The following is a 17,845-nucleotide window of genomic DNA, read 5'->3' as shown; positions in this document are numbered from 1 at the left end:
ATTCACCCTGTACCAGTCCCCTACCAGCCCATCCAAACCCGGAGTCTTCCCAGAGGGTAAATCTTTTATAACCCTTGACACCTGCTCAGCTGTCAAATGGGCCTCAATGGCCGAGGACTGAAATGAGGTCAAGAAAGTAAGGAGCAACTCTCTCAGAAACGACCGTATATTTTCCGGGGCCACCCTATAGGAGGAGGAGTATAGGGAACTATGAGAACCCGGGGTTTTTCCGCTTTTGCACTTTCGTTTTTTCCTCCTTACCTTTAAAAAAATCTTAATTCTTTCAATTTTGCACCTAAAAATCCATATGATGGCTTATTTTTTCTATGCCACCAATTCTACTTTGTGATGACTTCAGTCATTTTACCCAAAAATCTACGACGAAACGGAAAAAAATAATTGTGCGACAAAATTGAAGAAAGAACGCCATTTTGTAATTTTACATGCAGGAAATTGTCATCTTCTAACCCCTATAACTTTTTTTATCTTTCAGTGTATGGGGCAGTATGAGGGCTTATTTTTTGCACCGTGATCTGAAGTTTTTAGCGGTACCATTTTTGTATTGATCAGACTTATTGATCGCTTTTATTCATTTTTTTATGACATAAAAAGTGACCAAAAATATGCTATTTTGGACTTTGACCGTGCCGTTTAATTAACGATATATTTTTTTTAATTTGGACATTTCCGCGCGCAGCAATACCACATATGTTTATTTTTATTTACACAGTTTTAGTTTTTTTATGGGAAAAGGAGGGTGATTCAAACTTTTATTCGGGAATGGGTTAAATGATCTTTGTTAACTTTTTTTTCACTTTTTTTTGCAGTGTTATAGCCCATAGGGGGCTTTAACACTGCACAAACTGATCTTTTACATTGATCTTTGTTATCCCATAGGATAACATAGATCAATGATTCTGTCGCTTGACTGCTCATGCCTGAATCTCAGGCACTGAGCAGTCATTCGGCGATGAGACACCAGGAGGCAGGTGAGGGGACCCTCCTCATGTCCTACAGCTGTTTGGGATGCCGCAATTTTGCCATAGCGATCCCGAACAGCCCCCTGAGCTAACCGGCAGTAGTTTAGTTTCACTTTAGACGTGGCGATCGACTTTGAACACCGCGTCTAAAGGGTTAGTTGTGCGCGGCACCGTGATCAGTGCCGCGCTATTAGCCACGGGTCCTGGCCGTTATTAGAGGCCAAGCCCAACCCGCTATGACACGGGGCCTTAAGTGGTTAATAATCATCGGGTCAGAACTAAGTGTACCATCCTGAGTACGTATACATGGGATGGAAGCTACAGGATGGCTCTCCCTAGAAAAGTAAGCTAACCGTTTACCATTCTTGTCCCCAAATTCAAATAAGGCCGCTTCGCTATCCGCCATTTTCAAGTGTCCTTCTATATAATCAAAAGAGACCGCTGCGCCCTAGCCCATGCCCTTTCTATCTCCAGAGTGGGATCCCTAACCACTGCTGCCTCTAGGACCCCTATTTCAGACTGTAATGCCCTTTCTTTGGCACCCAACTCCGCTCTCCTACCCGCCATACCTGAATAGTCGCTTAAGCATCCAACTGGATCAAAACATCCGGATGGGAGGCATCATGTGTCAGTATGTGCGACCTCTAAGGTGGAAGAAACCTCCTCCGCCTGAAGCCATCCGGGATGCAATCTTCACATCCGAGAGGAGGGACGAGGACCTAGGGACAATGTAACTATCAAGGCAGAATGATCTAAGATCCCTCTACTGGTATAACACACATCACTCACCGCTGGCAGTAGGTCAGCCAAAGCATAGGCAAGGTCAATACGAGAGAAGGACTTGTGCACTGAGGAATAAAAGGAGAAAACAGAGTCATCCAGATATTTCCATCTGCAGAGTTCAGTAAGACGCCAATGTAGATGAGCAAGGGTCCGCAGCACTGATGCGATCAAGCCGAGGATCAGGAACAACATTGAAGGCTCCTATAAAAAGAACAGGGTCAGAAGGGAAAGAAGTCAGTTTATCCGTAAGCGAGTCCAACAAGGCAACATGAAAAGGAGGAGGCACATACAAAGAGACCAGTGTGAAACAGAAGGAGGACAACGAACAGTGAAGGATCACATATCTACCAAAGTGGTCACAGGAAACCTGAGAGATCACCAAAGGCAGGAATTTAGACACCAAGACCAAAACCCCTCTAGCTAGTGATGAATAAGAAGAATGATATCCCCTCGCAACCCACGCCCTCCTGGGGACCAACACCTTCTGACCGGTAAGGTGAGTTTCTTGTAAACAAGTGATATGTGGAGAGTGTCTCTTTACAAAATCTAGGCACAACGCTCTCTTGAATTTGGAATTAAGGTTGCAGACGTTCACACTGAGTATTTTAAGGGACCCCATCATGAAACAAGTGAGAAAGACAAACAGGGCCTGATACTCCACTCAGAAACCTTTTAACTAGGAGAGCTCCCAGGCACACCACACTCAACCAGACAACAAAGACAGACAACAAAGACACCATAACACAGAAAAGAAAAAACAGATAAGAGGTGTAAAACATTCCTCGAACAATTCCCTGGCTAACACTAACTAAACCATCACATCCCACCATCCCAGTAGAACTAAAGGTAACAAACCCCCCCCCCTCTATCAAAGGAAGGACCTAAGGGAAGCTCATACTTCGGACAACTACTACTCCATTCCTAAACCACTAACTAAAAAGGGAGCAGGCAGTCCAGCAGGGAAATCAAAATCTGCCCACAGCATTGCCTCAGAAGGTGAAGTGAAGAATTCAGACAAGCCAGGTATAGCATGGCATATCTATATCCTTTGGAGTTGGAGTGAAGCTTGGCTCAAACTTCCATAAATTGGGTACGTTGTTTTCTTAATTCCACAGAGAAGTCCAGGTAGAAGAAGACTCTGCCGTCACCGAAGATAACTTCACCCTTAGATACTCACCACCCGCAGGATAGCGTCCCTGTCTTCAAAATGTAGAATCTTCGCTAGGAAGGGCCCCCCAGGGACAGGAGGTCTAGCAGAGGCCCTATGGGCCCATTCCACCGAGAAGAAAGGAGAGAATGTATCCGCAGGCAAGCTCTCTTTTAGATAGGATTCAAGGAACGCCACAGGGTCAGCGCCTTCCGCCTTTTCGAGAAGGCCCACCAGCCAAACATTGTTGCGCCGGAGGCGATTTTCAAAGTTGTCAGCTCTGTCCACTATTCCTTTTAACTGAAGCTGTAGATCAGCAATTTGTTGAGGGACAGGGCGTAAAGTATCTTTCACTGTTGTAACTCTGTGCTCCACCTCCGTGGTACGCTCCCTCAATTTCTGAGTCTTGTGGCGCAGGATGACAAATTCCTGTCTAAGCTCATCCACTTTAGAGATCATGGAAGTATGACAGGAGGTTAAAGGCTAAATTTCAGTAAAGCGGAGGTTTATGGTTGCCCCATCATATGGCATTTGTTCTGGAGAGGGAAGAGGTTACAAACCAGGAGGATGATCCGCTAAGGGCATGGAGTGACCAGGTGAGGAACTGCCCGAAGGATCCTCAGATCTGGAGAACTGACTCAACATCTTAGCAGCATTGGCCGCCACTATGGTAGAAAGAGGCGTCTGAGCCAGAGAGTCACGTTGCGAAGTCCGCTAGCCTCAGAGTGTCCGTCCTCCGAAGAGACATCATCATCAGATGAAGGACGAGCCATCCCAGCTCCTGACTTATTGCATTTAGATCTGCCTCTTGGGCCACCCATAGCAGCACACACAGTTACTTAGCAGGGTAAACAGGAGCAATGTAGGGCACCAGAAGAGAGAAACCCCACACGTAGTACACAGGGCAGGTGTCTGTGAGTATGATAGCAGAAAGATCCACAGCAAACACTTCAAGCACCACAAGCCTTAGCAAACTCAATAGCAGGTAAGGGTTAGAATCTTGCAGAGAATACAGTCCTTTTATGGAAATGACACAAGAAGAAAAATGAATAGGAGCAACTCACCCAAGACCCAAGAGGTGGTAGCAAAATCTTTACTTTATTGCATATCGTGCAGACATAGATGCAAGCCACGGGGGGCAGATGTCACGGTGGGGGAGTAGCAGACAACAGTGGGCCACGGTCCGTATTGTGCTATCAAAGCACTTCATCAGGCCTGACGAAGTGCTTTGATAGCACGATACGGACCGTGGCCCGCCGTTGTCTGCTACTCCCCCACCGTGACATCTGCCCCCCGTGGCTTGCATCTATGTCTGCACGATATGCAATAAAGTAAAGATTTTGCTACCGCCTCTTGGGTCTTGGGTGAGTTGCTCCTATTCATTTTTCTTCTTGTGTCATTTCCATATGGACTGTACCGCACAGTGTGAGCACCACTCGCAGCAGGCACATTGCTTCCTACGCCTATTCCACATTTTATAGGAACATATACATACCTCTCCAGCTCTATACTACTAGTGCCAGGCTTCTTCGCTTCTACTACATTGACAGTCCTTTTATGATGTCACATAAAGAGAACACCCAGAACTCCATAAGCACTCCAGCCATCATAAGTCCCAGCAAGCCCAGTAGTGGATAAGGGCAAAACAGTCCAGCGCAGGGCACTATAGTAGCTTCAGAAGGGGAGACACCCAGCACAGAGCATCAGGCAGAGGGGCCCCCAGACGTGAGTCCATCATGGGATGGATGTGACCCTGCAGATTTCCCACACCCTGATACTAGTGCTAGAGTGATACTAGTGCTAGAGTGCTTTGACCCTAAAGCACCAATTAGACAATGTGCTCATCCTGCAATGAGATCCGTAAGGTAGTACTTCAGCAGGCTCTGGTATAGGTGACAGGTGGACAACACTTGAGGCCTGTTCCCATTCGATGTATGGGAGCAGGAGAACCAGACTAAACCAGATTAAATAAACTGGCAGGACCACACCATATTTGGTGTAATCTACAGACCCCCTAATATCACTGAAGAGATAGAAGGTCGGCTGTATAAACAAATAGAGAGGGCCGCCCGGGCAGGTACAGTGGTAATAATGGGAGATTTGAACTATCCAGATATAGATTGGGGCCGGGGGCTGGCTAAAACTACAAAGGAGAGAAAATTCCTAAATTTATTGCAGGATAATTTTATGGGCCAGTTTGTGGAAGATCCAACAAGAAGTGATGCCTTGTTGGATCTGATCATTTCCAACAACGCAGAGCTGGTTGGTAATATAACTGTGCGGGAAAACCTTGGTAATAGCGACCACAATATAGTTACTTTTGACTTAAAATGTAGAAAACAAAGACAGGCGGGGAAGGCAAAAACATATAACTTTAAAAAGGCAAATTTCCCTGGGCTGAGAGCTGCACTACAGGACATAGACTGGGGTAGGTGTTCTCAAATACTGATACAGAAGGTAAATGGGAGATCTTTAAATCAACTCTAAATAACTATACAGCTAAATATGTACCAAAGGGGAACAAATATAAACGATTAAAACTAAATCCTACATGGCTGACAAATGATGTTAAAAGAGCAATAAACAACAAAAAAATAGCCTTCAAAAAATTCAAATCTGATGGGTCAGCTATAACATTTAAACAGTACAAGGAGCTTAATAAAATCTGTAAAAATGTAATAAAAACAGCAAAAATTCTAAATGAGAGACAGGTGGCCAAAGAAAGCAAAACTAATCCTAAATATTTTTTTAGACATATAAATACAAAAAAAACAAGGACAGAGCATGTAGGAACCCTTAATAATGATAATGGGGAGGTTGTCACGGGCGATCAAGAGAAGGCGGAGCTACTGAATGGGTTCTTTAGTTCTGTATACACTATGGAAAAAGGAGCTGACATTGGCCAGGTCAGTGCTGGTAACACATCATGTAATGTACTGAACTGACTTAATGTAGAGATGTTACAAGGTAAGTTAAGTAAAGTAAATGTAAGCAAATCTCCAGGGCCGGATGGACTACACCCAAGAGTTCTTAGAGAGGTAAGTTCAGTAATATCTGTACCCTTGTTCATGATATTTAGAGATTCTCTGGTGTCTGGTATTGTGCCAAGTGACTGGCGCAAGGCTAATGTGGTACCAATCTTCAAGAAGGGCTCTAGGTCTTCGCCAGGCAATTATAGACCGGTAAGTCTAATGTGCATTGTGGGTAAATTGTTTGAAGGACTTATAAGGGATTACATACAGGAATACATAGGGGGTAATAGTATTATAAGTGATAGCCAGCATGGGTTTACTAAGGATAGAAGTTGTCAAACCAATCTAATTTGCTTTTATGAAGAGGTGAGTAGAAGCCTTGACAGAGGAATGGCTGTGGATATAGTGTTTCTGGATTTTGCCAAAGCGTTTGATACTGTCCCTCACAGACGTCTGACAGGTAAGTTAAGGTCCTTGGGCTTGGAAACTTTAGTTTGTAACTGGATTGAACACTGACTCATGGATCGTACCCAGAGAGTGGTGGTCAATGATTCGTACTCTGATTGGTCCCCGGTAATTAGTGGTGTACCCCAAGGTTCAGTACTGGGCCCGCTGTTGTGTAATTTATTTATCAATGATATAGAGGATAGTATTAACAGCTCTGTTTCTATCTTTGCAGATGACACCAAGCTTTGTAGCACGGTACAGTCTATAGAGGATGTCCATAAGTTACAAGATGACTTGGATAGACTAAGTGTCTGGGCATCCACTTGGCAAATGAGGTTCAATGTGGATAAATGTAAAGTTATGCATCTGGGTACTAATAACCTGCATGCGTCGTATGTCTTAGGGGGGATTAAACTGGCAGAGTCACTGGTAGAGAAGGATCTGGGTGTACTTGTAGATCACAGACTACAGAATAGCATGCAATGTCAGGCTGCTGCTTCCAAAGCCAGCAGGATATTGTCATGTATAAAAAGAGGCATGGACTCGAGGGACAGGGACATAATACTCCCCCCTTTATAAAGCATTGGTACGGCCTCACCTGGAATATGCTGTTCAGTTTTGGTCGCCTGTTCATAAAAGGGACACTGCGGAGTTGGAAAGGGTGCAGAGACGCGCGACTAAACTAATATGGGGCATGGAACATCTTAGCTATGAGGAGCGATTAAAGGAGTTACAATTGTTTAGTCTTGAGAAGAGACGTTTAAGGGGGGATATGATAAACGTATATAAGTATATAAATGGCCCATACAAAAAATATGGAGAAAAACTGTTCCAGGTTAAACCCCCCCAAAGGACGAGGGGGCACTCCCTCCGTCTGGAGAAGAAAAGGTTTAGTCTAAAGGGGCGACACGCCTTCTTTACCGTGAGGACTGTGAATTTATGGAACGGTCTACCTCAGGAACTGGTCACAGCAGGAACAATTAACAGCTTTAAAACAGGGTTAGATACATTCCTGGAACAAAATAACATTAATGCTTATGCAGAATTATAAAACTACATCCCTTTCTCTTTTCCCCTTACACCCTTCAATTCCCTGGTTGGAATTGATGGACGTATGTCTTTTTTCAACCATACTAACTATGTAACTATGTAACTCCCTGTCCCAGGTGGAGGCAGTGCTGACTTGCCCTGATTGGCTGAGAACAGTTATGGTGGCTACTCACCAGTCCTTACAGTGAAAAATTATTAACTCTTACATAGCAGTTAAAAGCACAGTAGCAAGAAATGCTAAAACACAAATAAAGATATTTTTACCTCAAAACACATTCAACGCAGAAAAGAATTAACAACCACCCGAACAGAGTTCAAGTTGTAAAGGTTTTCTACTCTGGGACACCACATATAAGATCAGCTCAATCTTTTTTAATCACTTATGTATTTATTTACTCCAGATGGTATAGAACTGGCATATAAATGTTGGCCCTCAGCAGTGCAAGAAGCCATGGATTTATGGAATAGGGCTAGGAGAGAATCCATATAAAGGATTACAGGTAAGATTATAATGTGATGGGATGATAGTAAACCCATACCTCTTTATATTACTTATTTAAAAACCCTAGAGAATGAGTGTAGTAGTATCAAGCTTCCGTAAGCTAAAAATCCAATTTACTATTTAATTAAATCTCTAAAACTATAAGATGTATAAATGGGCTTGTTCTTGCAGGCAAATGCCTAATATAGATCATATTTAATTCACATCATATACTGTAATGCAATTCATACTGGTAACTTATTGGAGCATATTGTGTTAGAATATACATGGATGATCATAATAAAATAACTATTCAATTTTACAGTGTTATATTGTTTATTAATATTTAGTTTATTTATTCTGCAAGTCACTGTCTATTTGTATGCTCATATCAATAAATGTATGCTAAAGGATTCACATCAACACATTTCCTAAGACCACATTAAACTGTATACTCGCATAAAGATTTGGCACGGTTACTTGCGTTCTTAAATATGAAATGTTACAATATTAATGTAAAGCAAGGTTATCCCAGTATTAGAATATATCATCTTGCCGCAGAATAGGTCCCTTATTCCCTGAGAGAAAGGGGGGGATATGCATTCACTCCATTCACTTAGTGGGCAAGGGACTCTCATTCTTATGATTTATAGGGGTCCCAGATCCTTTTCACCGATCCTGTAACTACACACATTTTATCAATGTTGTGCAAGAAGTACACATTTTTACCCCAGCAATAAAATAATATACAAAACAGAATATTTGCTAGACATTGATGGTTCTGCATGAATAGATGACCATAGGGGACCCCATTTATCAGCAGAACCCAGTTTGCTGATACAAAGATCTGCCAGCAAACACGTGTTGCTTTAGTTTCACTGAATGGAAAAACGGCCAGGTGTGAATGCAGCTTTGGAAAAAATAAGCAAGCAGCACAGGCACTTGTTCATTGAAGCTGATGTAGCCAATGGCTGTTTTGCGTTGGTCATTGGGGGTAAGAAACCTCCCCACTATTTAGGTATTAATGCTATATTCTGCACATAAGCTACCGTATTTTTCGCCGTATAAGACGCACTTTTTCTTCCCCAAAACTGGGGGGAAAAAGTCGGTGCGTCTTATAGGGCCAATACACCCCTATTGCGGCGGTCCCTGTGGCCATCAACGGCCGGAACCCGCGGCTAATACAGGACATCACCGATCGCGGTGATGCACTGTATTAACCCTTCAGACGCGGCGATCAAAGCTGACCGCCGCGTCTGAAGGGAAAGTGACACTAACCCGGCTGTTCAGTCGGGCTGTTCGGGACCGCCGCGATTTCACCGCGGCGGTCCCGAACAGCCCGTCTGAATAGCCGGGTTAGTGCTTACAGGACACCGGAAGGGACCTTACCTGCCTCCTCGGTGTCTTCTCCATTCAGGGATCCCCTGTATGGCCGGCGCTCTCCTTCCTTGTCATCACGTCGTCGTGTCCGTGCGTCGGCGTGCGTAACGACGTGATGGCGGGGACGGAGAGCGAGGATACCCGGCCGACAGCAGAGACGTTCCGGAGCGACAGGGACACGGCAACAGCGATGGAGCGACATCCAGGGCAGCGGTGACTGGTCCGGAGCGGCGGGGACACTTGAGTATTACCTCCTATGCAGTGGTCTTCAATCTGCGGACCTCCAGATGTTGCAAAACTACAACTCCCAGCATGCTGGGAGTTGTAGTTTTGCAAAATCTGGAGGTCCGCAGGTTGAAGACTACTATTGGGTTCAAAATCTTAATTTTTTTAGATTTTGCACCTATAAATTGGGTGCATCTTATACGCCGGTGCGTCCTATAGAGCCAAAAATACGGTATATAGGCTTTAGATGTAAAAATCCTTTTCTGTTTATTTTTTTAAGCAAAACTCAGACTTCTGCAGTTTACAGTACAAGGTTAATACCATGGAGAATTCTATTAAGTTTTGTAAAATCATGCAAAAGCATACGAATTTACTACTGTAGAGGTTTATGTATGTACTTTAAATTCAGTACTAGCTTTTTAAAACACCAGAGAGGCATGTAAATGTTATTTCACATTATTATAAATAAGTTAGTGGAAAATATTCCCATTATCCCTGTAAAAGTGTACCAGCAGTCTGGAGAACTGAATGAAAACAAACATAAAATTCTGAACAGGGAAGTAATAAGTAACCAAGGGGCCATATAGCAAAGCTTGGTATGAGGCCCAGCTTCACCATTATCACAACAGCATCAAGTAAGTTTATGATATAAATAGATTATTGCTATTTAGGGCTCCATTACATCTCTGTATGTTTTAGAGAATGTTCTTATATTTATTATTGAATAAAAAGTCAGGAATAGATTTTAAAAGAGGAGGTCTCGGTCTTCTCTTTACACATGTCCTCTGTTTATGATCTGATCCTGGCTTTGTATTCAATAATTGCAAATAAAAGACTTTTTCAATAATTCTCGCATCTTTCTACACAAACAAACAATGATAACCAACTGCATTTCATTTCTGAATGGAGTTGGGCCAACTTAGCTGTACGGCCCCATAGATGCTCCCAGGCTGGTGACAACAGTAAAATAACTAATTTAAAGAAGTAGTGCAGTCTAAAAAATGTATCCACATAACATAGGCGATGCGTGTCAGATTGTGGGGGAAGGGGTTAGGGTCCACCTCTGCTTATAAACTCCTCCTCACTGCGGTCATGTAGCTATAAGGAATAAGGAGCTTAGGACCCCTGCTCTAGTAATAGTTGGGGTTAACAGTGGTGGTGCTCCAGCAATCAGATATCTATCCTGTGGATAGGTCATAATAAATGTCCATTGTGGGAAACATCTTTAAGGGGAACTCCAGTACATAAGTTCTTATTCCCTATCCACAGGAAAGGGCATATGTGTCTAATCACGGAGGTCTTCCGAACCAACCCCAACCCCCCCAACCACACCAACCCAACACAATCTCCTACCCGGCACCCCACCCCATCATATTTTAAATCCCTATTATGTATATTATGTTTTTTTGCAGTCCATAATACTGAGATACAGTATATAGGACTGTTAACAAAGCAATATAAAATACACATGTATTTTAAAATTGCAGATAGAATATGCCTACTGAATTTTGTGGAGAGGAATTCAAATATTCATGTACCTGTATTTCATTGTCATTAATTTTTCATTTTCCTGTCTGGAAGACAGCCTGTAAGTATTTACTGTACAAAATAGGGATGGAATACTGCCGGTATTTATCTCTAATGTGTCTGTATTACGGATCCATATTATAGACGTATTTCCATTAGCTTGTGTGAAGCCATCTTATGGTATGGTCACTGCTCATAGCTCTGCACCCAAAGGAAAAGCACTAAAATCAGTCAATACTAAAGATTATAAATAGTATGCAAAGCAATTGAGATACATAAACTTCTATGCTTTGTCTGGAGTTCTACCTTATCTTAAATCTCACCAATTCTAAATTACAACATGGTAGGAATAAATTACAACATGGTAGGAATCAATTCAGTGTTGAGATTTTTCCTGTTAAAATATATTAATATATATTAATACAAATAATTGAGTTTGGAATTCAGTCTGAATCACTGCTCCAGAGCGAATGCTTAAAAGCTATTGCCCCCTGGATATAAATCAGAACTTGGCTGCAGCTGTATTGTGTGTAAAATGTTAGAAAATATGAATCAGAACATTTTATGTTCTTCAAGATAATCTTGGTTCAAGAACAAGAAGACACTTCACCATTTTATAGTGCAAAAAACTCCCATAATAAATCACTTTCAGTTATTAATGAAAATAATGAAAAATATGCCCTTGGGCACCCGAGAAAGTGATTATGCCAAGGTCATACAGTGGTCGGGTTACCCTTGTACACAATCAATGGCATTGCTATGAAGGTACTGTGACACCTTGTCTGAGAGGTAATGTTGGATTGACCTTTGCACCTCAAATCTCCAAAAACATAAGAGTCAACTGATATGAATGTAGAAAGTCAGCATGATGTCAATAAAAATTAAAATGCTTTTTAGAGCTAAAGGGGTATTCTCAACTCTGATGTGACTATATAATTTATCTTATTGAGTATTCTGAATATATAGTATATTGTATTCTGCTGTCATTGTGCAAAGTGGTTTAAAGTTAGGTAACCTTGAAAAATGAGACTGTAAGCAAAAATATTGCATTAATTCCAATATGAAAGGCATATTTAATGTTGTAAAAGAATAATTCTACCACTAGTTTTCTTAATACGCTAAAATCCTTTTATGGTAGTCTGCATAGTATTATACTTCTTAGGGCCCTTGCCCACTAAGGAATTCTTCAGGGGATCCACTTCATTCAAAATGGTGTGGAATAGTAACTTATTTCCTATGAAATTTGCCATGAAAAAAAGCATAGAAATTCAATGTGCCATTCAACAATAGGCTTCTGCTGGTAGATTCTAATGAAACACGTCTTCTTTTGGCAGAATCTTAATCCATTTCCAATGTTCAGCTATGGAACTTCCGATGTGTGCACAGTGCAGCAGAATCCCAGTGAAAACAACGGGAGGATCCTGCTAGCAGATTCAGCTCAGAGTTTCCTCTTGGATATTCCTCAGTGTGCAAGGGCCCTTAGAGCAGTGGTTCTCAACCTTTTTTGCCTGAGTACCCCTTGACAGCCCATTCCCAAAAAATTGTACCCCCATATTAGAGACATTTTGCAATGATTGTAGTTCATATGCTTTACTTTTTTCTATAACAGGCCCCCTGTTCCTCTCCCTATCTCCCCAGTCCCCCGATTTACAGGCGATGTCTTCTCTAACCGGAGTTGTTTACTTTTCTTCACTATCTGGCTTAGACTGCCATTAAGATTTCTCCCATACAAGACTTCTCCACAGAACCAACCAAACAAACATTTTAGGCTCCTTTCTGCAGTACAATACCCACCTATTTACAAACTATCCATGTTTATTGTCACACACAGTAATAGTACCCGCGTTGTGTCCCCATAAAGTTGGTAGGCCCCCTCTGTGCCCCCAAATATAGCTGTTGGCCCCCATGCTGTCCCGCTTTGTTGCTCCACTGTTCTTCTGGTCTGGGGACATATTGCTATGGCTCAGCAATAGGTCCCTGGTCTGCAGGGGCAGTGGAGAAACAAAGCTGATGGTAGTTACTGCCCACAGCAGCCCAGTGCCCGCGCTTCCCCTTGGCTGTCCTGCCTGCCAGTGGCGTCAGCCTGCCATTTCTTTCAAAGTGGTCCAGACCAGTAACCAGTGGCTGTGGCTGCCATTACTGATTTTTTTTCAAGTACCCCCTGGAGAACTGCTAAGTACCCCTGGGGGTACTTGTACCCCAGGTTGAGAACCACTGCCTCAGAGCACTAAGCTTTCAAATGTTTTTAGTTTTTGCATCAAGCTATAAATGACATACAATTATTTAGCCATGTTGTAATATATATGATTCCTTATGTGATATAATTTTCTACACGAGCCACAACACACTAACTTCAGAACAAGGTGAAAGATGAGTGACTTGGGTATTGTAGTCTATCCTTCCCAATGTTAAAACTTCTAACAGGTGTCCCATTAGAAAAAGTAATTGTGTTCGTACATGGACTGCGCCATATGTTTCATTGCTGCTATGAGAGCTCTTTCAGTGGCACACAATATCATTCTGACCTGCTCCATTTTCTGCAGCTATAGTTCCAAATTAAAACCCTGTCCAATATTTACATAGATTAAACACAGGTATTTGCATAGGTACATTTTATTATTTCCATGTTTATGTCAAACTAGAGATAATGCCCCTGGATAAGAAATTATAAAGCCAGAGAGAACAAATGGTCAAGTATCTTGTAACCTGAACAAAACTTGTGTGGATGGCTGACATTGATCTTATTTGTATAGCCACATTGGACTCTGTTCACATCTATATGATGGCTTCTGTTGGTGATGGAAGCCACAATGCAGTGCTGAATTTGAGTTTGTTCCCATTGACTTTTAATGGGTTTCATTGGTAAATATGGTTCCACAGTTTAGGACATCAGTGTTTACAATGAAGCCCCAAGCATCAATGTGAACATGGCCTTAAAAGGGTTATCCAAGATTTGAAAAACAGAGCTGTTTTCTTCAAAAATAAGCACCACACCTGTCCTGAGGTCATGTGTGGTATTACAGTTCAACTCCATTCACTTCAATTAAACTGAACTGCACTACTGCACACAAACTGAGCACAAGAGTGGCACTGTTTTTATAAGAAATCAGCCCTGGATAACCCCTTTAAAGTAAAACATTGGTAGAAAACTACAGTATTGGAGATCCCCTACTGTTCCTTACTGGGCTATAGCTCAAACCTTTGCTGACCATGACAACCGCACCATTGAGCAGCATGGACATGAGTCTCTTGACATGCAGAACAAATTCCAACAACAATTGTAATGTTTCATCTGCTGTCTGCCAAGTGACTTACAGTATGCCATTGCAGCTTAGTGGTCAAAGGGTCATAGACAAAACAAACTTTAGCTGTGGCCCAGCTGTAAAACTCTGGGAAAAGGCAAAGCTTCATGTGTTTGGATTAAAGCCGAATCTTCTCTTTTATTTCAGTTCTACAAAATTTGAAGGGCATTCTTTTTTTTAGCTTCCTCTTGAGCGTCATCCTGGTTATACAACCCAATCAGATAGACAAAAATATAGGCAAACATTTCATTAAAACATTTTATAACTCTCTCTTGAGTATTATTTGTGTTACTCTGAGCTAAATCTGAGCTAAAAATCTAAATCATATTTGATCAAAGATTTAATGATATGGAATTAATCTAAATTCATTAACTTTCAAGCAGCTTTTGGGGAACCCAGCCCATCTGTTAAAATACCAAACAGGGGACTGCAATTTATTTGGCATTAAGAATGTAATCAGCATTCAGAGGAGACACACTCTGTACAGCACTATTTGCCCAGAGTACCAATTAAGCCAATGTGAAGATGCCAATCATTTGGAAATCAATTTGGAAATAAGTTGGCATATAGCCTGTCTAAAGAATACAGCTGAATTTTAAACACCATAGGGCAGGGATTACTATATAAGGATTTCCATTGCATATGGAGTAGAAGTATTTTAAATGAAGAGTCATTATAACCATAAATAAGCCACTACATCTATATCATAGCAGTTATCCTTGATTTCAATGATAGTGGTTGCCATATGAATCAGTATAGTACATTTCCCTCATAAATAGGAAATAAATATAAGCAAATAATAATAATAATAATAATATTTGTTTTGTTGTTTGTCCCAGCTTGTCTCCTGAAGTTCCCAATCACCAACCAGGGGAAACACGCTGGGACTCGGTATTCATTTATATTGGTTTGCTATATTTTGACCTTTACTTCTCTATGCTGGGTATTTAACATTATTGTTTGTGTCAGAGATTGGACACATTGATTAATTGTCTTATCATTATTTTCGTGTCATTAGATTATCTTACTTATTATTTACTGCTAGATGTATATAGCAGTTTCATTGTATGAACCCATTTGTCATTTTTGGTTACATATTTTTAGCACAAGGGGTAATGTGAGTTTGAATTGTTTGCACATAAAAGTTATGTTTAGTGTGGATGCCAATGTTAGCCAAATGATACACAGATAAAAAGACAACTCATTCAACCCAGACATTAGTTTTGGATAATTTACAGTAGCGTACAATTTTTAGTTATACCAGTATGCAATACAATAAGGTTACAAGCAATAAAATTTGTTAGCAACAAAGACCAACACATATGCGGTAGGACTATTTTTGCACAATAGAGCATAAGTACATGATAGCATGCAAGCATAGCGATGATGACAGAGAAGGCCTACCAGTTTTGCCTCGCATATTGACTTTTCACTGGACAGGGTGCTGAAAATGGCTGTCTGAAAGACAAACAAGGCATCAATAAATATTTATGAGCCATAGTGATTTTTTTTTTTGTTATAATATGACAGTCACCACACACAAAAGTAACAAATTGATGAGTGTTATTAGCTCTTTTAACCAAAATTTCATCCATTTCTTAATGTACTGGGGCACTCCAGTGGAAAACATATATTTTTTTTAATCAACTGGTGCCAGAAAGTTAAACAGATTTGTAAATTACTTCTGTTTAACCTGTTCAGGACCCATGACGTAATGTTACGTCATGAGTCCGCTCCCGATCTATAACGCGTGGCCACAGCGTGGTCGGGCCCGGCCTCTAACAACGCGCTATTAACCCTTTAGACGCGGCGTTCAAAGTTGAACGTCGCGTCTAATGTGAAAGTGAAAGCATGCCGATTAGCTCAGGGAGCTTTTCGGGATCGCTGCAGCGAAATCGCGGCATTCCGAACAGCTTACAAGACAGCTGGAGGATCCCTACCTGCCTCCTCGCTGTCCGATCGCCGAATAACTGCTCAGTGCCTGAGATCCAGGCATGAGCAGTCAAGCGGCAGAATCATCCATCACTGGTTTCCTATGAGAAGCCAGTGTATCAATGTAGATCAGTGTGTGCAGTGTTATAGTTCCCTATAACACTGCAAAAAAAAGTGGAAAAAAAAGTGAATAAAGATCATTTAACCACTCCCCTATTAAAAGTTTGAATCACCCCCCTTTTCCCATAAAAAAAACACAGTGTAAATAAAAATAAACATATGTGGTATCGTCGCGTGCGGAAATGTCCGAGTTATAAAAATATATCGTTAATTAAACCGCACGGTCAATGGCGTACGCGCAAAAAAATTCCAAAGTCCAAAATAGTGCATTTTTGGTCACTTTTTATATCACTTTTTATAAAATGAATAAAAAGCGATCAATAAGTCCTATCAATGCAAAAATGGTACCGCTAAAAACTTCAGATCACACCGCCCCATACGCGGAAAAATTAAAAAGGTTTAGGGGTCAGAAGATGACAATTTTAAACGTATTAATTTTCCTGCATGTAGTTAGGATTTTTTCCAGAAGTACGACAAAATCAAACCTATATAATAGGGTATCATTTTAATCGTATGGACCTACATAATAAACATAAGGTGTCATTTTTACCGAAAAATTTACTACGTAGAAACGGAAGCCCCCAAAATTTTTTTTTTCAATTTTGTCTCACAATGATTTTTTTTTCCGTTTTGCAGTAGATTCTTGGGCAAAATGACTGACGTCATTACAAAGTTGAATTGGTGGCGCAAAAAATAAGCCATCATATGGATTTTTAGGTGCAAAATAGAAAGAGTTATGATCTTTTAAAGGCAAGGAGGAAAAAACGAAAATGCAAAAACGGAAAACCCCCTGGTCCTTAAGGGGTTAAAATCTTAATCCTTCCAGTACTTATCAGCTGCTGTATGCGCCAAGGAAGTTCTTACATTTTTTTTATTTCTGTCTGACCACAGTGCTCTGTCCATGTCAGGAACTGTCCAGAGCAGGAGCAAATCCCCATAGCAAACTTCTCCTGCTCTGGACAGTTCCTGACATGGACAGAGGTGTCAGCAGACAGCACTGTGGTCAGACAGAAAATAAATTAAAAAAGAAAAGAGCTTCCCTAGGAGCATACTGCAGCTGATAAGTACTGGAAGGATTAAGATTGTTAAATAGAAATGATTTACAAATTGGCACCAGTTGATTTAAAAAAAATTATGTTTTCCACCATAGTACCTCTTTAAGACATTATTAGGCGGTTTTGGAAGACCAACAGCATCTGTGTATTGGGTTCATTTTGTGCCATGTAATACATAACTTTCCTTGATATGTTATATTCCACCTTTGGAAAGCTCAGCTTTGTCTCCACTGCTGTCCCGTGCTTGCCCAGCTGTTCTTTCGGCTCACACAGAAGTAATTGGAGAGACCCGTTTAAATTGTAAGCCACCTCCCTATTCATTCTTTACCAGGATTTGGTCATGGGACCCCCATTCTTGACATAGGTGGTCTGACTGACACTCCTGGACATCTCCGACATCACTGGTCTACTCCCTCTCCTTACGGAACTCTTGCAAGGCCAGAA

At 41.3% G+C, this 17,845-nt stretch overlaps 1 protein-coding gene across 2 annotated transcripts in view; it reads right to left on the bottom strand.

The window, feature by feature from the left end:
- RASGEF1B (RasGEF domain family member 1B) overlaps positions 1-17,845 on the bottom strand; it is a 404,503-nt gene that overhangs the window by 280,167 nt on the left and 106,491 nt on the right. For both annotated transcript variants that reach the window (XM_056568933.1, XM_056568937.1), the window contains exon 3: positions 15,699-15,752. In XM_056568933.1, coding sequence (XP_056424908.1) covers positions 15,699-15,752 — 54 coding nt within the window. The remainder of the gene's footprint in view (positions 1-15,698; positions 15,753-17,845) is intronic.

Source organism: Hyla sarda, chromosome 1, assembly GCF_029499605.1.
Source record: "Hyla sarda isolate aHylSar1 chromosome 1, aHylSar1.hap1, whole genome shotgun sequence".
Classification (NCBI taxonomy): domain Eukaryota; kingdom Metazoa; phylum Chordata; class Amphibia; order Anura; family Hylidae; genus Hyla; species Hyla sarda.
The sequence above is the reverse complement of the archived record's forward strand: the minus strand, read 5'-3'. Positions and strand labels throughout refer to the sequence as shown.